Raw genomic sequence first — 20,723 nt, 5'->3', positions numbered from 1 at the left:
TTATCGATGCGTTTATCGTATGCTAACACACTATAAAAATTTTAACACTTTACAGTTTATTTTCCTATGGGATATATTCAACGACAGATATGGGAATCGTTTTTCAAAACATAACAATACAATAATATAAGGACAGCTAATAATATTAGTATACATTGTTTCATTTAGAATAATTAATCCTACATAAAATTAAGATCAAATAACATATTTCCAATTTTTACAGTACATTCTAAAAAAATTTCAGTTAATAGTTGTCGAATAAGTTTTAGTACTTGTCAAATTCTCAGTAGAAAAGCCAATTTATCCTGAGGCAGGAACAAACGTCAAAGCGATGCACTAGAATAATGTCGATGGTGGTTAGATCGACGTTGGACTGGCGTTTGCTTCGCTAACCTATGATCTTTGATGGTCGCAGAGCACGTTCCAATGTTAGAAGCTGCTTGGAAATCTCTCTCCTCTGGCGAGTTCATAGAACTGCTTATACAATTAATTAGATTTCCTTTTGTGCTGTTCATCGAAATTCTATTTAAGCTTCAAGACTTTCGTGATTTTAGCTCGCCGACTTCTATTGGTAATTAGTAAGACCAATTTCTGATATGCTTTGCATCTCAAAATATTTACTTAAATGACCCATCTGATATGATGAATGTGACCTCAGTTAATGCGAAAGTTATATAAAATGGACTTACAATTCAATGTAAGCGAATCGAACACTATATGTTTGGAGTCAAAAGTATTGAAAGTTTTATTGTTTACTGAAAATTTTACCCCTTTAAGAAAATTAAGATAAGAAGAGCATTGGACAAAGATAAGGAAGAAACCTTCTCAATGGAGTTGGATCCCATTAACTCGGAACTTCCCTTTAATATTGACCCCTACTACGAGCTACGCTGACTCCTACCCGATGCTATACATTTGTATGTGTCTGTGTATATTTATCTATGCATCATTAATTCAGATGTAAGTGCACATGCGTGTAATACTCTTCGAAGGAGAAGGGGCATTCGATAACCCGGAATTTCGAGGAAATTTTCGCTGCTCCGTAAACTAACTGTCTAAGTTAAAGGAATTCGACTGTCCATAGATTCCCAAGTCGATAAATTTAAATTTTGACGTAATTTCAACTTAATCGTCTTCACTCTGTGCTCGGCAGCAATTTGTTTTACTTTTTTCACGTGCCCAATCAGTTACTGATCGGTTTGGATTCGACTTCCAGTTTAAATTATCGGATTGTTTTTTTCAATTTATCTATAAATATTCATTCAGTTTTGATTTCAAATTTTATTTTTCAAAAATGAGTCTGATGGAATTATGAAGACTTCCATGTCAAAACGATCAATTGGTAGATTTCGTTTTTACCTTTGACAAAGTGTCCATTATCCCAAACAGTTTGCAGGCATTACGGTAAAACATTTCAGCATTGGCTTAAATAAGTCAACTAAATTAATAGCTTGTTTCCACGTCTGAAATATTTGGTATTCCACAGTATAAACTTAAATTTGTCTTCATAATTAAAAAATGTTTTCGAACATTAATTCTCAATTTTCTTAGAGGTGATAAGAGAATACCTGTCATTTGATAAAATAAATCGTAGCTTAAAGTAAACAAGTCTGAAATTCGGTTGTTTATGTTCAAGTATACGTGAATTTTCTTTATTCTTTCTATCTGCGACGAGTTTTGTACGATAATTTGTTGCATACATCTGAAACTTAATTATCAGATTACTTTGGCGCAAGCATTGACAAAAGGAGAAAATGTAATGGAAGATTGAGACAGCAGAAAGATAGTCGATGGAATAGTGGAAATCTAAAATGAACTTAACCTTATCTCAGTTTATGAAAAACATGGAAATTCTTTGCTTTTCTCTACTGCTTTGGTTGACTGGTTCTAATGCAAATTTTGTGGCAAATAAAAATCTACGAATAAGAGTTTTATAGAATCCTCTTTTGAATTTAAGAAAAGTGGATAACATTTTTTCAGAAAATATTCGCAGACTTTCATTGCGATTTCACATTTGTAATTCTCTTATTCAATTGACTAAATATTCAGAAAAGTTTCTCTCTTTTATACATAAAAAATTATTTCAAATTCAGTAGAAAAAATTTCTAACCATCAATTGACATTTTGGTCAGCCTCGAAATTTCTCGAAATTTGAAGTCTTTATTAAAAATATAGTGATTAACCTCTTTATTTTGAAATCTAAACTCTTAAGCTTTCCATGCTCAAAAATGCGATTCAATAATTTTCGATGATTTTATAGGGAGGTATTCGAATTTAGCAATAAAAATAAAACCACTATATTTAAATTTTTTGGTCACGGTCTGATAAAAACAAACTGGATAAAGCAACAAAATTACCATAAAATTACATAAAAAATTTCAATCGATTCTTGTATTAATTTTTTAGATTAAGTTCGTGATTCATACATTTAGCGAAGCAAACACGAATACATGTAGTAAATATATACGTACTACAGTAATGCTAATTCTGTTTGATATAATCTTCTATTCTAACTTTAACTTTAAAACTGGTACTATCTTAAATAAAATCACTTATAAAGAAAGCCGAAATCGAAGGATTCACATAATGATCCATTGAAACCCATCGAACATGTTTGAACGGTTTTATTTTATTCTTCTTTTCGGAATGTAAGGGAAAGCCGGACAAAATGAACACACTGAGGAAAAAAAACTTTTTTTTTTTAGGAAATGCTAAATTTATTACTTCTCACTTGTAATTGGAAGAAATAAGACAAATTTTCGAGTACTATTTTTTATAGTCTTAGAACTCTGAGCTTATAGAATAATAATGGTCGAAACTGTGCAGGCGTGGAATTAACGGAAAACAGAAAGAGTTTTTGTCTTAGTGCCACAAAATCGATTGCATTATTCACAGTGAATATTTGGTAGCACTGGTGTCTAAATATAAAAAAACTCTTCTTTACTACCTGCCTGATTTAACTTGAGCATGACTGCACAAAATACAATGTTCTAGGTAGCAGCGGACCATAACCGAGTCGAAAAACTAAACTTTATTTGACCCTTTGAATCCTGGTAGAACCTCAATCCAACCACCACAATCTACTCTGAACTTCGAATAAACTTCCTTGACCTAATTTGGTTAGTCATCTTTAATCGCATGGCATAGCTTCACTTAAACTTTCCCAGCGTCATAGATAGTTTTGTAAAAATCCTGATACAAAAAATTCAGCTTCAATTGAACTTTCCTCGCCTCATTATATTCTACTTACGTCTGATCTAATAATCTAATTTCGCGTTTTGAAGGTGCAGCTTTAATTCAAGTGAAAGGTATGATTTTCAATACAATTTGTGATTAAAAAGACATGAAACAAATTTTAAAAAATGAGTCCCGGATAAAGGAATCCAGGTACCCAGTTTTCTATGTGAAGTTCCTGTAAATGGGAATCTATACTCAGTTTCCTATATGAAGTACCTACATTGATTCTTGTATAAATATATACACTCCTATATTAATTCCTATGGATTCTTACATAAATCTATACTTTTCTATATGGATTCCTATGAGTACCTATGCAACCCCACATGGATGTTTTTGATAAGGGCATCTTTCAGATGTAACGAAACCTTAAAAAATCAAATTATGGGAACAAATCTTTCGCTTATCACGTTATTTAAACCTAAACATCCCGTTACACCCCACTAGTCCCTGAGTAAGAAACACATATATATAGTGGAAATGCATTGATTGAGTTAAAATACTCTGTAAATCATTTAATATTTTCAAGAGTACTTTTGTATTTTAAAACGGCTACATAAGTTTTGTTTCGGCATTGATAAAATAAGATAAAGTATTTTTCCACCTTTTTTTTATTGGTTGTAATCAAAAGAACCGAACAATTGATTTAATTTTTACTGAGAAAGAAAAAAGTATAAGCCAAAAAGTATTTTGAGTTAGTGTTGCTAATTTTAAACTGCCAATGGCACGATATAAGTTCATGAAAAACTTTAAAAACTTTTTTCTTGATCGTGTTTGAATGGTCGCTGGATACTGAAGAAAATGGTAGAAAGAAAAGTTGGTTGGGAAAAAAAGTCGTACGTGCTAAGACCGTTAGAGTACAGAGAAAAAAATATGTAGTGAATTGCGAGAAATTGCTATAACCGCAAGCAAAGAAAAGAAGCGCTGGGGACGATCGTTGCGTGGACTGGATAGAAAGACAGACCAAGTAAAGTTTGAGAATAGCTGTGAAGTTGCTAAGGCCTAGGTGGTTTATATCAGCCGTGTAGTACGATTCAGAACCGAGACGACGTAGAAAGGGAATTTAATAGGATGAGATGGTGCCAGCCAACAAGAAAGTTTACTTGCGCACACCAGTATTTCGGTCATTGTTTCAAATACTCGTTCTGCACTACTTACCTAACTTAATACTGAAGTTGGCAACATTTCCAATAATATTTTAATACTACTGAAACTATATACATATATATGTATAAATATTATATGAGATTATTTATACGAGGTATAACAGGCCTTGTCATCACAATAACTTTCGTAAATCTTAATGGATCAAAATGAAATTTCACATGCATATTTCTGAGATTGAAATCTGAATGACGTTCAAAGATAAATATTCCAAAAAATTTCGATAAAATTTACATGTATTGATGTTAATATTGATAACTTCTTTTTATAGAGCTATAGATTCACTTGATCATACGCATGTTACATCGAACAAAATCGGAAGTAAGCATGAATTTTATTTCAGTCCGAATTCACTTGGAATTCTGAAGTTTGAAAAAAAAATTACCCTCCATACGAAATGAATATGTATTTTTTTTTACGTCATTTCTCATCATTTACTGATTTTTACTTTGTGTGCTAAACGAATTTTTGTTTCTGTACATATAAAATATATATTATGTTATATTTTGTTACGTGATTAATTGTTAACTTTTCATATGAAAAATCTCTTTTATTCTGGCTGCCGGGTGACATTCGTTTCATTTTTAATAGAAAAAAAAATTGACTTTTTTCATTGAGTTGATCAATCAAAAATATTCTGTCGTGAAGTAATTGGAAATGCGAACAATTTAAAAAACAAACAAAAATAAAATTTTATAAGTAAATAGACGACGTTGTAACATATTCAATGCAATGTTTATACACGATATTATTTATTTAAAATAATTATTTCCATGGTTCAGAAAATCCTTAAAAAATAAATTCTATCAATTTAGTGATTAATCTATTATTATTATAATTATCACCTTCTAGGCTAAATCGAAACACATTAAAAATTTATTTCTTTACATTTTATACTCATTTATAGTCATTTTCAGTATTATAGTAGTCTTTGTCTACACCAACCAATCAACAGTATATAAAGCTTTTGATTTCAAAGTATTAGAAATGCATGAGATTTGTAATGACTTTATAATGTTCTAGAGTTTATTCAATTTAAATGTAAAGATTAACCAGAATCGAAATTTCAAGGCTATTTTATTCGTATTTTTCCGGTACATTTGAGACACAAATACGAAAATTAAAACGGATCTCTATAAGTATAAACTCACTAGTAATATACCGGGTAAAAGTATTCAACTGAAAATCTGCCGAAAAGGCTAAATTTGACTGAAATCACATCGAAATCATAGAATTTTATTCAAAGTGGCCGAAAACACGCCGAAACTTTGTTATTCTGTATAAACAGACCGAAAATTGGCTTAGAAAATTGAGTCAGCCTATTTTTTGTTTTTTTAAGGCCTAATCATCGGTCGGTTTTTGGCCTAATTAGTTTTCCACCATGTATTCATCTCTTCATTGTCAGCCTCTTTTCGGCCAAGAAAAAATTCAAAAATCCAAACGCGCTATCATTCAAATGAAATTATGTTTTAAGAATTAATTATTCAAATACTGAAAACTATGAAAAACAAAAACTTAAAATTCATTTCTTTTTCGGAACGTTACATCAATTATTAATTGGAAATCCTTAAAATTTTTTACAGTCTCAAACATAAAGTTACGAAGCTTGTTCGATAAATGTTTAATAAGCTTTATAAAATATTCAGGGTAGCAGTGAAAATTGAACTTTCGTATGATTGTTCAATGGTCAAAGTACACTTTTAAGTTCGCCTGGCTATATTCATCTCCGAGGATATATCACGATAGGACAGGCGGCACCCAGGGTGCTGGTGGTGAAAGGCACGTGAAAGCACAATCGAGCGCATGCGAATTGAGAACTATCTTGATAATCCCGCAGGAGGTAGCGATAGCTCGCTGCATAAAGGGAATGAGATAGAGGACATAGTAAGCGCGCGGGACGAACCCCTGGCGTGAAAATTGTCAGTTCGCACCGAGATTTCGGAGCGAAGTGTTCACGTTGTGGTGTTATAAATTATAATAGATGGATGTCGCTGATTCACAATATCATCATCGCTTTTCATGTGGTTGCGGTTATTTCATGGGTTGTGAAAGGTCAGTGACAAGTTAATCAATATCAATACGTCCTCTGTTTATTGAACATTTTCTTGTGATTTAATAATAATTCACTGCATGGCTTGTTTGATCTTATAGATAAATACTTCACTAACTTCGTTTTCGTCGATTGATTTAGAAGTGGCATCCATAACACAATTAATCATTTAAATACGTGGTTAGAGGTACGATCAAACCTCGAATTGTTGAATAAGAATGACAAATACCAAAAGATAATAAATTGTTGACGTTCTTGTGTACATTGATGAATGCTCGTGTATAATTTCGCGTATAAATATTTAAATAAAATTAGTAAAATACAGCAAGGATCAAGATTTTATAAATTTAGTAATTAGGTTATCTTGGACGTGATTTTTTTCTGGTCTATCAAAATTATGAAACTCAGTTATTATTAATTTTTTTAAGCAATTTGAGAAGACTGATTATAAAATAGTGATTCTGGGAAAATGGTACGTTCATTCAATCTGAAAATGTTAAATATACCATTTTACCGTCTTTAGGAATCTGCAGTATAAATATTTTTGTGGCATTTACTATTCTCGTCATTTCTCACAGTTGTATATACGATTCTACTAGGTACTCAAATAAGAATTCTCTAATATACATTCTTAAATAAATTTATACGAAATTGCTCGTACTTACATTGTTGAAAAATGCATCCTTTTGTTGATTATTTAAATTAAGTATTTTTTGGAGACAGTTAAAATTTAATTAGAATTTCATGGAAAATATTATGTGTATTGTTTTTTTATATTGATGCTATACACTAATTTAAAAATTCCAAATTTTGAGTATATATTTTTTTTCACAAACAAGAATATACACTGCAAAAAATTCAGGGCTGCGGTGAGGTGTGAATGATTTGGTGTTAAATTTTTGATCGTGTAAATTAGAGTATTCATATTTACACCACTAATGGTGTAAATGTATGGTATAAATTCTTCATTTAAAACTCTCCATTACTTCGAGACTAAGTATTCAATTTTCATATAAAAATAATCTACATTGTAAAAAATTTTGGTGTAAAAATCACATCCGAGAACTTTACACGTCTCTGTAGTGTGAAACAACGGTGAAAAAAATTATCGGTGTAAATTATCTATCCTAGTAAATTTTACAGGGTGTAATCTACTACTCTTGTAATAGTTATACCTTTTTGATCACGGATACCCACGCCCACTCTATTCTGTATTGTGATTCTTGAAGTAACAATATAATAAAACAATTGGTTGTTTTATTTATTTATTGCATGAAAACATTGAGCTTATAATGCTCTCGATGTTTTAAAAGACGGCTTAGGTCACTCTTAGGCGATTCGTTACGAAAGATTACGTCGGTCGTAAATGTAGCATGACCGTGGATGCTATCGGACTGAACGCCATTCTAGAACCTAGTGAAGAGGGTCACAGATATAGTTAAACATCGTTCATAGATCTCAGACTGTAGTGCATTTAGGGTCGTAAATTTTTAAAGAGTTAAATCGTTAACGTCAGCTAATAAGAAATGATTTCACTTAGGATATTTATTGCGCTAAGAAAAACAGCTCTTTCTTTTTCCACTGAGACTACGGACTAACCCTAGGAGTTCCAGTTCCTCAGAAGTAATGTATAAATATCTTGTTGAATTAGGTCTTGCAAATTAAAAAATATTGAGCATACATAAAACCATCTTTGAAGTTTTCAAAATCAAACGTAACTTGAACTTCAAAACAGGCTCTTCTTTTTTTACTACTACCAAAGTAAAAATACTTATCATGTTCACTAATAATGATATGCGTAGTAACCTCCCGAGAAAAAATGGTTGGATCAGATTATATATAATCATGTCTGATTGGATGTAACTATACTCAAATATTGACAGGATCTAGCTATATATAATTATATATGATTACGCATAACTATATATAATTTTTCATAGTTATATATGACCAGATTCAATCATTTTTCCTCGATTGAATTGAGATGATAAATTTAATTGAATTTAAAAATTAGTTTATATTACCGCAGTTATGAGTCGCAATGAACAATAATTGTAATTTTTCTTAACAATTTACTTCTTTCATCAATGAAAATTTGAAACTGAAAATAATTATATTGTCATGCATAGATATGTATGATTATATATGATTGGATATGGTTACATTTAACCCGATATAATTATATATTACTACGTATAGTTCGAATAATTATTGAAGTCATGCAGGAAATTGAAATATAATTATATATCGCTATATATAAGTCTATCCGATCTTATATAATTATATATAATCATTTTTTTTACTTTAAGTGTCATACCTGGTTATATATAATAAAATATGATTATGCATTACCAGCCACGATTAGATATAATTATATAGGGCTTATGCGGTGATATCCAATTATATATATATATATTTAGATATAATTATTTTTCCGGGCTTCTAAATGTGTTCTCAAGAATATTTATTTTTGGTTCTGAATTAAATTTCAAAAAATATCTCAAGAAAGTAGCGATAATGACAAATAAATCACTCCCAGGTACATTTTTAGGATCATCTTCAGTACGAATGGGGGAAAAATCTCTAGATTGATTGATTTCTCTATATTTGTACTTTACTTGTTTAATCAATTGTTAATAAAAGAAAATTAGTTCAAATTTTTGAAGTCATTTATTTTACAAGTAAAAAGATAGTGTAAGGCTATGTTACGAAAATAAAAAAGGTTTCGGAACAGTGGAAGATCATGTCATGAGTGGAAAGGTCGATGTCAGCTTATCGCCCGTGAAAGTTGCTTCGAACGTGCCTTGCTCTCTCGCAATTTTCGCTTATCCTCAACTTCTAGTTATATCCCCTCTACTTTCGGTAGATTGTAAAACACCACAATGCACTCTCGGCTGTATATTTTCTTTCTTCACTAACTCGAAATCTTTCACAGTATTTCCTTTTTTTCCTGCTTACACTTTTTCAATCCAGGCAAAGAAAATCTTATAATTAGAGTAGCGAAAAATTTCAGGAAAATATTATAAATCACTTGTTTAAATTTTTTATCGCTTTTTCTCTAGTAATTCGTGATTTAATTAGTTTATTATTTCTCGTTTCATAGAATCAAATTGGTCTAGAATCCTAATTATTTTTACCCACTTTAAGCAGTAAAAAATATGAAATCGTTAGTTGTATCTGGGTTGAAAAATTTGATCAATCATCAGTTTGATAAATTGTTTTAGACTCGTTAATTTAAAAAATAAATATCAGTCCCTAAAAAATTAATTTCAGTCTGTCTGTTTGAAAAACGTTTTTATTACATGAGGACATAACACGACTAAATCTCAGAGAGGCCAAATACGGACTAGATAAAATACATGTATTCATTATCATTATCGATGTCATTATTTTATGCCAAAAAATCTGATTTTGTCTTAGAAGCGACTAAATACGAACTATAAATTACGAAAGCGAGGTCGCCATTAGTCTAAATATGGACTAGTAAGGGTAAAATTAGTTTCAATGGCATGTCTAATTATTCAATTTAAATTACAAACCGAAAAAAAGATTGCATTTATAGTTCTTTGGGATTATCAAAACACATTTTCGTCTTTATCAGTCATTGATTTTACAATGACATTCATTGACTTCAATATTTTAACCTTAAATAAAAGTTTTTATGGCGAAGTTGAGCGTACTCGAATTTACGCTCTACGAGTGAAATGTAAAAAAAAACTTGAGCTTTTAGATAACTTACGTCAGCATGTAAATTTACCGCGCTTAGATTTGCAGTATTCATATTGTACTATTCGCCTCATTCAATGCGTCATGCAGATCCGGATTACCAGCCTTTAACACAGTTACGTCTAAAGCCTAAATAGCAAGTAATTGAATATCACGAAATGCAAAATAGTACGCCAGTTAATTAATGATTAGTTGTCATTATAATTACCCTGGCTCTTCACGCAACCAAAAAGTCATTACCAAAGTCCTAATTCTCCATGTACTGTTCAATTTCGAAACCAATAACGAATATTGTCAAGAATTTAAACGACTGTGAAGTTTGATAAAATTGAAAAAATATGTAAAAATTTTCTAGTTTCTCATTCCGAGTACCATACTACGGATAATAAGTTTTTTCGGATTAAACTTGGAAACACTTTGAAATTAGTAAGAATAGCCTTCTAGCACCACATATATTGACAAGTGATAAAAACATAATATCCGAAAATCGAACTGAAAACAATAACTTACAAATTTTTCAAAATTTTCCATTTTCTCAGCGGAACGTTGAAAATTTATTGAATTATGGATATTTTTAAGTTAGCTCGCTAGATAGCAGCATAATAAAAGTTTAAATGATTTAATACACAATAGTTGCAACGGTTAAATTAGTATATATTGTAAGCTTTTTTAAAAATGTGAAATGAGGTGATAGGTTAATTACACGCTAGCGCGTAACGTGGCCTAAGCAAGGTTAAACTTTGGACACCATTGATTTGTGGGCAACTACCACGGACGGAGGAGAAGCAAGAGTGAGCAAGAGTAAGAGAAAAGGAGACAAGAAAAGGGAATGAGAGTCAACTACTCTTGGGTGAGATCGTGTAGGTGATCAAGAAACTTCTTGAGAAGCCGGTTCTCTCTCATCTCCGGAGCTCCAGGCTAGAAGAGACCAACGTTTCGTAGTACCAACGTTAGTGGTTTCAAGTCCATAGGAAACTTTGTTGTACCCTAAAGCAAGATTACGCAAGCTACCACTTGCTACTCCGACATTTCGCACGTTGTCTTATTATCCTTAGGTATTGGCAAACATTTTTTCAAGTTCAAATCTACTTGTCACAATTATAGTAGTTTTATTGAGTGCATTGATTGACACATCAATTTTCAACCAATATTGGTTATAAAAATGATAATCAAGGTATATATATATATATATACACAATCGAATTCCATTATGACCAAAAGTCAATAGAGGAGCCGAAATTTCCAGGAAATTGATACTTACAGAATGGCCCTTCTCCTTTAAAGAGTAAATCACGACGCATGCGCTTATTATAATTATTTCTGTTTTGAATGAGTTTTTGTGCATTATGCACCTGGGCAATAACAATTAAATCTTCTATTCGATATCTACAAAACCGTTAACGTATTAAAATAGACTTTGTACGGAAATGAAAAAGTCTCATCGAATTTACGAGCTTAGTAGATTTCAAAATGAATTAATCGGGCACGAAAACAAAGTTCATCAATAAATTTTTTAATAATCTTTGAAATTGCTTTAGTAGTTCATCTAAGAAACCGCCTGAATTCATTATTTGTTTCAAATGCCGTGAAATGCAATTGAATTAGCTATTTCATTAAAGAGATCTTGTAAACGAAAAGTTTGAAATCGTAAATTGTGTAGTACGGAATGAAACAACGCGACTTCAAACGAGTGCGGTGGCTTCAGGTACCATGTAGCAGTAAAGAATAACCACCCAACTCGTATAAAATCCTGTTTAATTATGCAGTGCGCATTATATTCTCAATAATTATTAGCATTCAAATAACAACTATTAATTACACAGTAGTCAAAACGAAATGATTTAATGCCGATGGCGTGTGTTCAAATTCAAGGGTCACTTTGGAGATGATTTTTTCACCAATTACTATTTTAGGACTAAAGTTATGTTTTTTGTTAAAAATACTAATTTTACAGTTTTAAATATAGCCACCGTCAAATCAATAAATTTTCACAGTTTTTTTTTTTTTGACGAAAAAAAACTAATAAACACTTTAGATGATTCATGATTCATTAGTGTTAATAAAAGTTTCTTAGTAATCATTAGTACTCCGACTAGTGAATCTTGCAACACTATTGGAACTGTTTAGTGTTTCATTACTGATCATTAGTAGTCCGATTAGTAAGTTCAAATTACTATTCAAAGTTATATTACTACTGATCATGTTTCAAATTAAGAAACCCTAACCTCAAAATTTTATATTTAAGCTTTGTATGAATGCAGTATAAATTTCTCAATCATCACGATTTATATCATTTCCATTATTAAGATTATCGACATTTCTATGGTAAATATATAGACCTTCAAGATAATCCTAACTGATGAGTCCGTGGTTTGGCAGAGTGGTACAGAGGGAAAATATTAGATCATTAGTTTTTGATTATTCTTTTCTACTAGTATTCATCAGTACTTTTCCGTAAAAATACAGTCCAAATTAATGTTTAACATCTAATTAGTGAAATGTCTTTAACGCCTTTTTCAAATTAGTATTTCAGCAGTAACAAAATGAGCAGCTACCTGAATAAGTGAAAATTTAATTAATTCATTTTTAGAGAGCAAGTTATCAGCTGTACTTATATTAATTTTCATTCTACTTTTATAGTAGAAATTGATAAACGAGTAATTGACTGTAGCATTTTCAATGGCGAATCGCTTAAGAAGTCGAGAAGTCGTTAACTAGAGGACCAACTGGTAGAACAAAGAAAAAGTAAAATAGATAGTGTTGGAAAAAGACGGAAGGCTTAAACTAAGAAACTTGTAAGTGTCCAGAAGGAACTGAAGATGTAAGAATTACAAAAGTACAAGGAAGAAGAAGACAAAGACGTAGATAACGTTCAAAAACTTTAAGAGGATCGACATCGAATCCCGTCTTAATAGGGACGTCATTTTGGATAAATTGCAGGGTATCATTGTGACGAGGGCGCTGCTCAAGGGCCGTGAGTAGACGTGAACAGAATTTGTTTATACACGCAAATCCACTTAGAAAATTTTTCGTTCCAAGATCTATGTTTTTTACGATTATTCAAGTTAACAATGTCATATCATGTTTCATAAAATATATAAGAAAAAGTATTTATTAATTATAGTATATTTTAAAAATGTAAATTTTTGAATATTTTAAGTCTATTGACTTAAGTAGGGTGAAATAAGTAACTAATGAAACTTTTTATAAATCCTTCTTAGATTCCAATTTTTAACGTCGGCTAATTCATTAACAAACTTCATAAATGAAGTTATATTAATAAAAGTAAATACTCGAACAATAGATACAGTCACAGATACCCAAGAAACAAAGAGGATTTTGATTACAAAAATAACTTACTGTACTAAAGAAACATTTCGTCAACTATATAGTCATTAGTTAAATAGTTGATATTTTTTAGCCCAATTGCATTTAAAAAAATATCAATAACTCTGATGTCTAATACGTTTTTAACGCGAAAACACCAAAAACATAAAAGAAAATAAAAAATAATGCAATAAGAAAAGATAAAGATTTTTCAACGAGAACATGTTGAACTTCATCAAAATACCCCTTGGGGTATATAAAGCCATATTAACTGGTGCATAGCGTGAGCTTCGCCATTGCTACTTCGTGGTTTCTTAGTTCTCAGGAGTATTCTTTCATGGTTACGTACTTGTCATTAAGTTCGGCTAAGTAAATATCATTAAAATACGTTTGTCGGTTGACATTCATCTTATATAATTATAATTGATGACAAAATTAAAGTATATACTGTAAGTACTCAAGACGTAATAGAAATGTTTTACTATCAAAATATTGAATTGAATAAAAAAAAACTACTATTGAAGTCATTAGTTGGTTCAGTGTAATTAGTGTGTTTAGTGTTCTCGGTATTTTTGTGTCACAAGTGTAATGCACTTATTCCTTAGTATCGATGGTGTAACCCGACAAAATAAATTGGGATCCAATCATATATACAGATTACTATTTGTACTAATTAATTGATGTTTATTAATTTTTTTTATCGATGAAAGTTTATTCGTCATTACTGGGGCTCGAACCTGGATCCCTCTGCTCATCCGTTTAAGCTCTGTACCACTCTGCCAAACCACGGGCTCATTAGTTAGGATTATCTTGAAGGTCTATGTATTTATCGTAGAAATCTCAATGATCTCAATGATCTTAATAATGGAAATGATATAAATCGTGATGATTGAGAAATTTATACTGCATTCATATAGAGCTTAAATATAAAATTTTGAGGTTAGAGTTTTTTTTACTAATAACCTCTAATAAATACTTATTAACACTAATTCATTCTTATGATCGTTCACTAGTTTTTTCCGTGAGGTTAAACTCAACCCTACTTATGAATATTTTTAACTCGACTTCAATAACATGACGTTGCTTAAGAAGACTTTCCCGAATGAATCCAGGAATGAGTAATCTCCGTTAAGATTTTACCTGAGTGCTATCCACTATTATTGAACTTATGGATGTGTGACTGAGATAGATTTTGCAACTCGATCCCGCAGTTATTAAACTAAATATTCGAACTCCAAAGAATAAAACTATTGTTTTAGTCACACTTTTATTCTTCCGACCCTCATATTTTTTGTAGCTTTTGCCAACTATGTACAAGTCACGTAAAAATTTCAGGTTTTAGTAATTGACTTACTCAACGTCCTACCACTTGTGCAAATCTGATTATTTTAAATTGCAATTAAATTTTAAACCGCTCTGCATCTTAAATGTAAATTTTTACAATTTATGACTTCAACTGAATTTTTTATTTTTCAGCACTATCGATAAGGAATTTCGATATACTGGGAGAATTATCAAAACATCATCTACTATTACTTGACTCCACTATCGATGATCACAAAAATTGTAAGTTGAATTAAAAAGTAGTCAAATATGAATTAAAATTTTTGTACAATAATAAATTAATCATAGATAATTTAAATACCAAAGTTCATTATTAATGAAAAATTCAACCAAACACTCATTACTCGCGGGAAAACAGAAAATGAAGACCAACAAATAAATAAGAGGATGAATGAATACAAACAAAATCTGTGTCACGCTAATGACCAAATATCTGCAGTGGAATTCATAAAATGGACCGTTCCATGGCCTCATCGTCATGCTACCCATTTGTTGGATCTTTTACTTGTCTCTTTTGTTTTTTCACGCCAACCATCATGAGCGCAAGAATGATTCAACCGCACCCTCTTCGTTTACACGCTCGTAGATTCTCACGGTCTATTTCCGACGAAGGAAAATCGATTTTTCCACCGACTTACCAATTGGAATAAAGTCTATATGTCTTAGTGTGCAATCGTGCATTGATAAAAAAAAAAAAAAAAAAATGAATTCACCCTTTTTTCTTTTTTTATTGATGAATATTGAAGAGTATCAACTGCTTAATATTTTATAACTTTTTCACAAGCGTTTCCACTTCTTAAGCTACAGGAGGACATTCATCGTCAATTTAAAGCAAAAAAAATTATTTTTCAGAGAATGTAAAACTTTTAGAATCCTTATTCTGAATTGTGAATAGTATATTGTGGGGGTCGAAACACATGTTTCTGCCCGCTGACTGAAGAATTCACAATTAACGCGTTTGCTAATATTTGTTCACGGCATTGGACTGAAATTAACTTCTACTGACTAACTGTACAGACACTAAATCTTAAGTTTCGATGCTGGTCTCATGAAAAGAATTATCAAGAGTTTCTGAAGAAAAATGTTTTTACCAGTGTTACAAAACTAATTTCTTCAAAATTTTAAAATGAAGAATTAAAAATTTGTATTTCAGTTGCAGATGATCCTATTCCTATGTTTGCTGAGCCAATACCGAACGTGACTGTTAGTATTGGTCGAGATGCGTTATTGGCGTGCATAGTGGATAATCTGAAGCGTTATCAGGTATAATTAGAAACTAGTGTCTTGTTAAGCAAATAATATCTTATCAACCGTCAAAACAAACTTTGTTAATGAGACAAGTATCAAAAGTACAAATTAACGATCCTTTCATATTCTTGGAAGCTACAGAAGCATGTTTATCCGTAAAATCAATTTTCCTCAAGAATCCTTTATGCATGACAAAGAGTTTTCATTATAAAAAACATGACATGATCAACTGAAAAACTTTGTTTTTTTAACACAATAAGTGTTGGAAAGTTTTCGGGTTTGGTTTACAAGTTTAACTATTTTTCAGAGTTTAAAAGCTCAAAAAATTTGCACGTAATCCCCATAAAAATTACTGATGTTTAAATCATTTTAAGCTAAACATATTTATGTAATTTGTCACAGTGCTAAAAAATATTCTTTGTCTAGGTGGCGTGGGTTCGAGTTGATACACAGACGATACTCTCAATTCATGATAACGTTATCACTCAAAATCCGCGAATATCATTATCATACAATGATCATCGGTCGTGGTATCTTCATATAAAAAATGTACAGGAAATTGATCGTGGATGGTATATGTGTCAAATTAATACTGACCCGATGAGAAGTCTTCAAGGTTATCTTCAAGTTGTAGGTAGGTCGAAATACAATTCCATTAACATTAGCATTAGATATAACTTAGTGTTTTATTTCTGCAAGCAGACATTACGTAAACTTTGCGGGTATCCTAATACATGCAACGTCTGAAGTTAAATTTTCCGTAGTTGTTCATAAATAAGTTAAATATTCCGTAAATGATCTTTTTTTGATATGGCCGGTATATTCAAACGGCAGAACAGAATATTATACTCTGAAGGAAAACTTCTCATTGTCTTCATGTGATTGCTATTGTTTTCATTTGTCGATTGCACTATCTAAGTTAATCATTTTCTTTTCTCTAGTACCACCTAAAATCGTTGCAAAAGAAACGAGTACTGATATGGTTGTGAGAGAAGCTTCAAATGTGACGCTAGTGTGCAAAGCAGTTGGATATCCAGAACCCTACGTGATGTGGCGCCGAGAAGACGGCAGAAATATAAATTATAATGGCGAAAGTGGTAAGTAAAGAATCAGGTGAATGATTAATATTTTAGTACAATTATAAACCCAAAAAATATAATAGAATCTGGTTTACGGGAAGTATGACGCTGCATGCGCTGATTTGGATCATTTGTTTTCTCATGAAAGAAAAGAACGACTTCCTTCCCTCTAAATTTAAACTTTCGGCGTAGGTATAGTGGAAAAATTATCTCTACATTAAGATCTAAGAGACATGTTTTCATTTGTTTCAGTGAGTGTCGTAAACGGTGAGATCCTCCATATTGTAAAAATCAGTCGATTACATATGGGCGCTTATTTATGTGTGGCAAGTAATGAAGTGCCACCTTCAGTGAGTGCACGCGTGGATGTTCGAGTGCAATGTAAGTTATTTCAAGCAGATCAGTTTTTCAATCTCAATAATTACTTTCTTAAAATGATTTTCAAGCCTTAGCGATTTCTTTGTAAAGGCATAATTCTGCCTAGTGAAATACGAATACAAGTAAAATCTGTTATCAAATTAATATTCTAAATACTTTACGTATTTTGATTGATAGCGAGAAGTTCAATACAAAAACTGAAGTTAGTATGAATTTTAAAACTAAAAATTTTTGGCTGAAATTGGACAGATCAGAAGCATAAGATTGTAGGGGGAAGGGTAATATTTTCAAATGATCTGTTATTTAGTGAGGGTAGAGATCAGAAAATGATCCTAAATGCGTGACATAATTTAAGGATATATTCGTGTGAGGCAAAAGTTTGGGACAGTTTGCGAATTACAAACAATTGACCCTAGAATCGGACATGACGATACAGTGGATATCCCTTTTTTTTCTAGTTCCGCCAATGTTGTCAATACCCAATCAACTGGAAGGAGCTTATATTGGCCAGGATGTCATTTTAGAATGTCATACAGAAGCTTATCCTACTTCGATAAATTATTGGACGACAGAGACCGGTGACATGATCGTTTCAGGTAAATTTGTTAGTTTACTTGAATGAAACATCTCATAAAGATTCAGTTATTTCATCAATATCTTGGGTGATTATCACGGAGGCATCGATTTAGGACTGTCATATAATATTGATATACACACTTTCAATAAAAAGTCATGATTTAACCTAAGAAACAAATAAAATACGTGTATTTTTAGATACTTATTCTAAAAATTCAATTGATATTTATGTGATCACTAAGGTAATGAAAAATATCCAGAAAGTATGTATATTATTTTAAGATATGTAGAAATGTATTCTATGCTGACTTAAGTTACGAATAAAGAATTGATTTTACTTGCCCAGGCTATTACCATTCGATTGCAGGTGAAAAATATGAAGCGCTTTACACCGACAGCGGTTACAATAAGTATATGATGCTAAAAATCCGTAACGTTGGACCCAATGATTTCGGATCGTATAAATGCGTGGCGCAAAATTCACTTGGAGGAACGGACGGAGTTATAAAATTAGATGGTATGAATAATTGTAAATATGTAAAGTAGCATTCAAAAAATTTTGAAAATGGGTGATGAAAAAATTTGGGAAGCTTGAAGGATAGAAAATCACTCAGTGATAATATTTACGAAATATTTACTGTTTCAGAAATTCCTGCGCCTTCAACTACAACAACACAAGCAACGTACTACGTCACATCTTTAATTAAAAAAAATGGTAATATATATATTTTCTTAAGAAAAAAAATATAGATCAAGCTTTTTATATGATAAGTCAATACTTAATAGATGATGAAGTCAATAACTTCAAAGAATACAATTTTCAATCTGGCTTCAAATCAACCCAAACATATATTTAATTTTTTTAAGAATGATTTCTATTTCTCTTTTTCACTTGAATGTTCTAATATTACATTAATCGATACTAAATATATTGGGCCTTATTATTGCAGCAAAAAATGGAAATAAAAAATACAGACAACGACCCAACGATTATGAAGTAGAGGAATGGCGGGATACCGGTAAGTGAATTTTTATATAATACAGATAAAAAGGGTATTTAGATGCTAATTAAGCAATACTTTCATTGCATTAGAGCAATATTTTCGAATTGTAGCCCAAAATCATGCCTGGATACCGTAGCTTCGAAAGTTTGAACTGATCGCTCTGAGTCCGAAAGACCTAAAGCTACTGCTTACATCTTCGCAGCTTGACTTGCTATGCCTGACTATATCTTTTATTCTGATTTACAAAATCTGAATTAAACTAGACCATATCCTATAAACAATTCTAATCCCTCATCACATTTGATAACATAAGTATACTGTGAACTATAACTGAATTTCTATTTAAAAAAAAAATTTCGGGACTTTTTCGAGTTTTTTCTACTAGAAGGCATCCCAATGAACAAAAAATGTTCATATTGTGTTAAGTAATTTCCAAAATGAGCAAAGTTACGAGCCACTCTTCATAAAAATGCATGAACAGTGTCATCTTCATTTATCTTCATTCATCCTCATCTATCCTCATATGGGTCATAAGTGAAAGAATATTTTTTTTCAGACATTTACAAGTTAAAATCTTCATGGAAATTAATGACAACCTATCAGATTTTATGAAATATTTTTAGCAGGATATCATTGACTGTTAATTACCGAGTTTTTGTCAATAATTGCACTTTTGCTAAATACTTTTTTTTCGCTTTCTGATACATTGCTGTTGTGCTTCAGATTATGAACGAGACTACGACTCGACGAAAAAGTCAAAACTCGATACTGAAGGCAGCGGATCTATAAGGTTTTCGGGCCCATTAATCACGTGGCTTCTATCATCTTCACTACTAGTCACTGCAGGAAGATGATAGTTTACTAATGAATGGGGCTTCCAGTCGATGTTTTCTCCATAACAAACACCAATTGTTTGAATCTGGCCGACGGCCATTTAATACAAAACATTTGTGAACTAAAATTATTTTCATACTGAAAGCAACCAACCGAAGGTGAATTCACATAACAAGCATGTTTGTATGTAATTTAATGTATTAAAACAATAAATAATAGATAGAGAGATAAAATAGATTAAAGCGAAAATGAAAAATATTTGTAAATGTATGGATAAATTATATGTACCTATATAATACAAGTTAAAAAAAATTTAGTAGAAAATTTTATAAGTGATACAGCTTTTTATTGCAATAATTATGTTCTAGCAAAATATATGTATATAATGATACGGTGCAACTGGCTCCCCACATCGAAATGATGAACAAGTTACACATTCAAAATTTCTTTATTTAACTCAATCTTCTCCCAATTAACTTACTCTAGATCATAATTTGCCTATTTATCAGTATACTATTCATTACTTGACATTTCAATATGAATTAGCCATAGTTCGGGGTGCCTGAGAACCCAATAATCATTATACTTAAACGGGAAACTCAAAAGAGAGGAAAAAAGCGCAGCAGAAATCCATTGCATATGGATTGCATATGGAAAATCATCGTTTTACAAAAAGAACTACTATATTGTGATTTTCATCGGTTTTTTGAGTCTTTCTCCAATTTTAAGTAGAAACGATATGAAGATTTGCATAAC

At 31.2% G+C, this 20,723-nt stretch overlaps 1 protein-coding gene across 5 annotated transcripts in view; it reads left to right on the top strand.

Annotated features, from left to right (window-relative positions):
- LOC103570164 (neurotrimin) overlaps window positions 1-20,321 on the top strand; it is a 119,208-nt gene extending 98,887 nt beyond the window's left edge. For 2 of the 5 annotated variants that reach the window (XM_008547794.3, XM_008547791.2), the window contains exons 2-11: window positions 14,981-15,070; window positions 16,002-16,111; window positions 16,523-16,730; window positions 17,038-17,193; window positions 17,428-17,556; window positions 18,012-18,149; window positions 18,476-18,646; window positions 18,776-18,844; window positions 19,080-19,148; window positions 19,857-20,321. In XM_008547794.3, the coding sequence (XP_008546016.1) occupies window positions 14,981-15,070; window positions 16,002-16,111; window positions 16,523-16,730; window positions 17,038-17,193; window positions 17,428-17,556; window positions 18,012-18,149; window positions 18,476-18,646; window positions 18,776-18,844; window positions 19,080-19,148; window positions 19,857-19,987 (1,271 nt within the window). In that variant the 3' untranslated portion in view covers window positions 19,988-20,321. Of the gene's footprint in view, window positions 1-6,338; window positions 6,454-13,893; window positions 13,954-14,980; window positions 15,071-16,001; window positions 16,112-16,522; window positions 16,731-17,037; window positions 17,194-17,427; window positions 17,557-18,011; window positions 18,150-18,475; window positions 18,647-18,775; window positions 18,845-19,079; window positions 19,149-19,856 lie in introns of those variants that run through there. The other 3 variants (XM_008547792.2, XM_008547795.3, XM_008547793.2) reach the window with 3 other exon arrangements.
- The last annotated feature ends 402 nt before the right edge of the window (window positions 20,322-20,723 follow it).

Source organism: Microplitis demolitor, chromosome 4 (assembly GCF_026212275.2).
Source record: "Microplitis demolitor isolate Queensland-Clemson2020A chromosome 4, iyMicDemo2.1a, whole genome shotgun sequence".
Taxonomy (NCBI): Eukaryota; Metazoa; Arthropoda; class Insecta; order Hymenoptera; family Braconidae; genus Microplitis; species Microplitis demolitor.
Note: the sequence above shows the minus strand (reverse complement) of the source record. Positions and strands in the feature narration are given on the sequence as shown.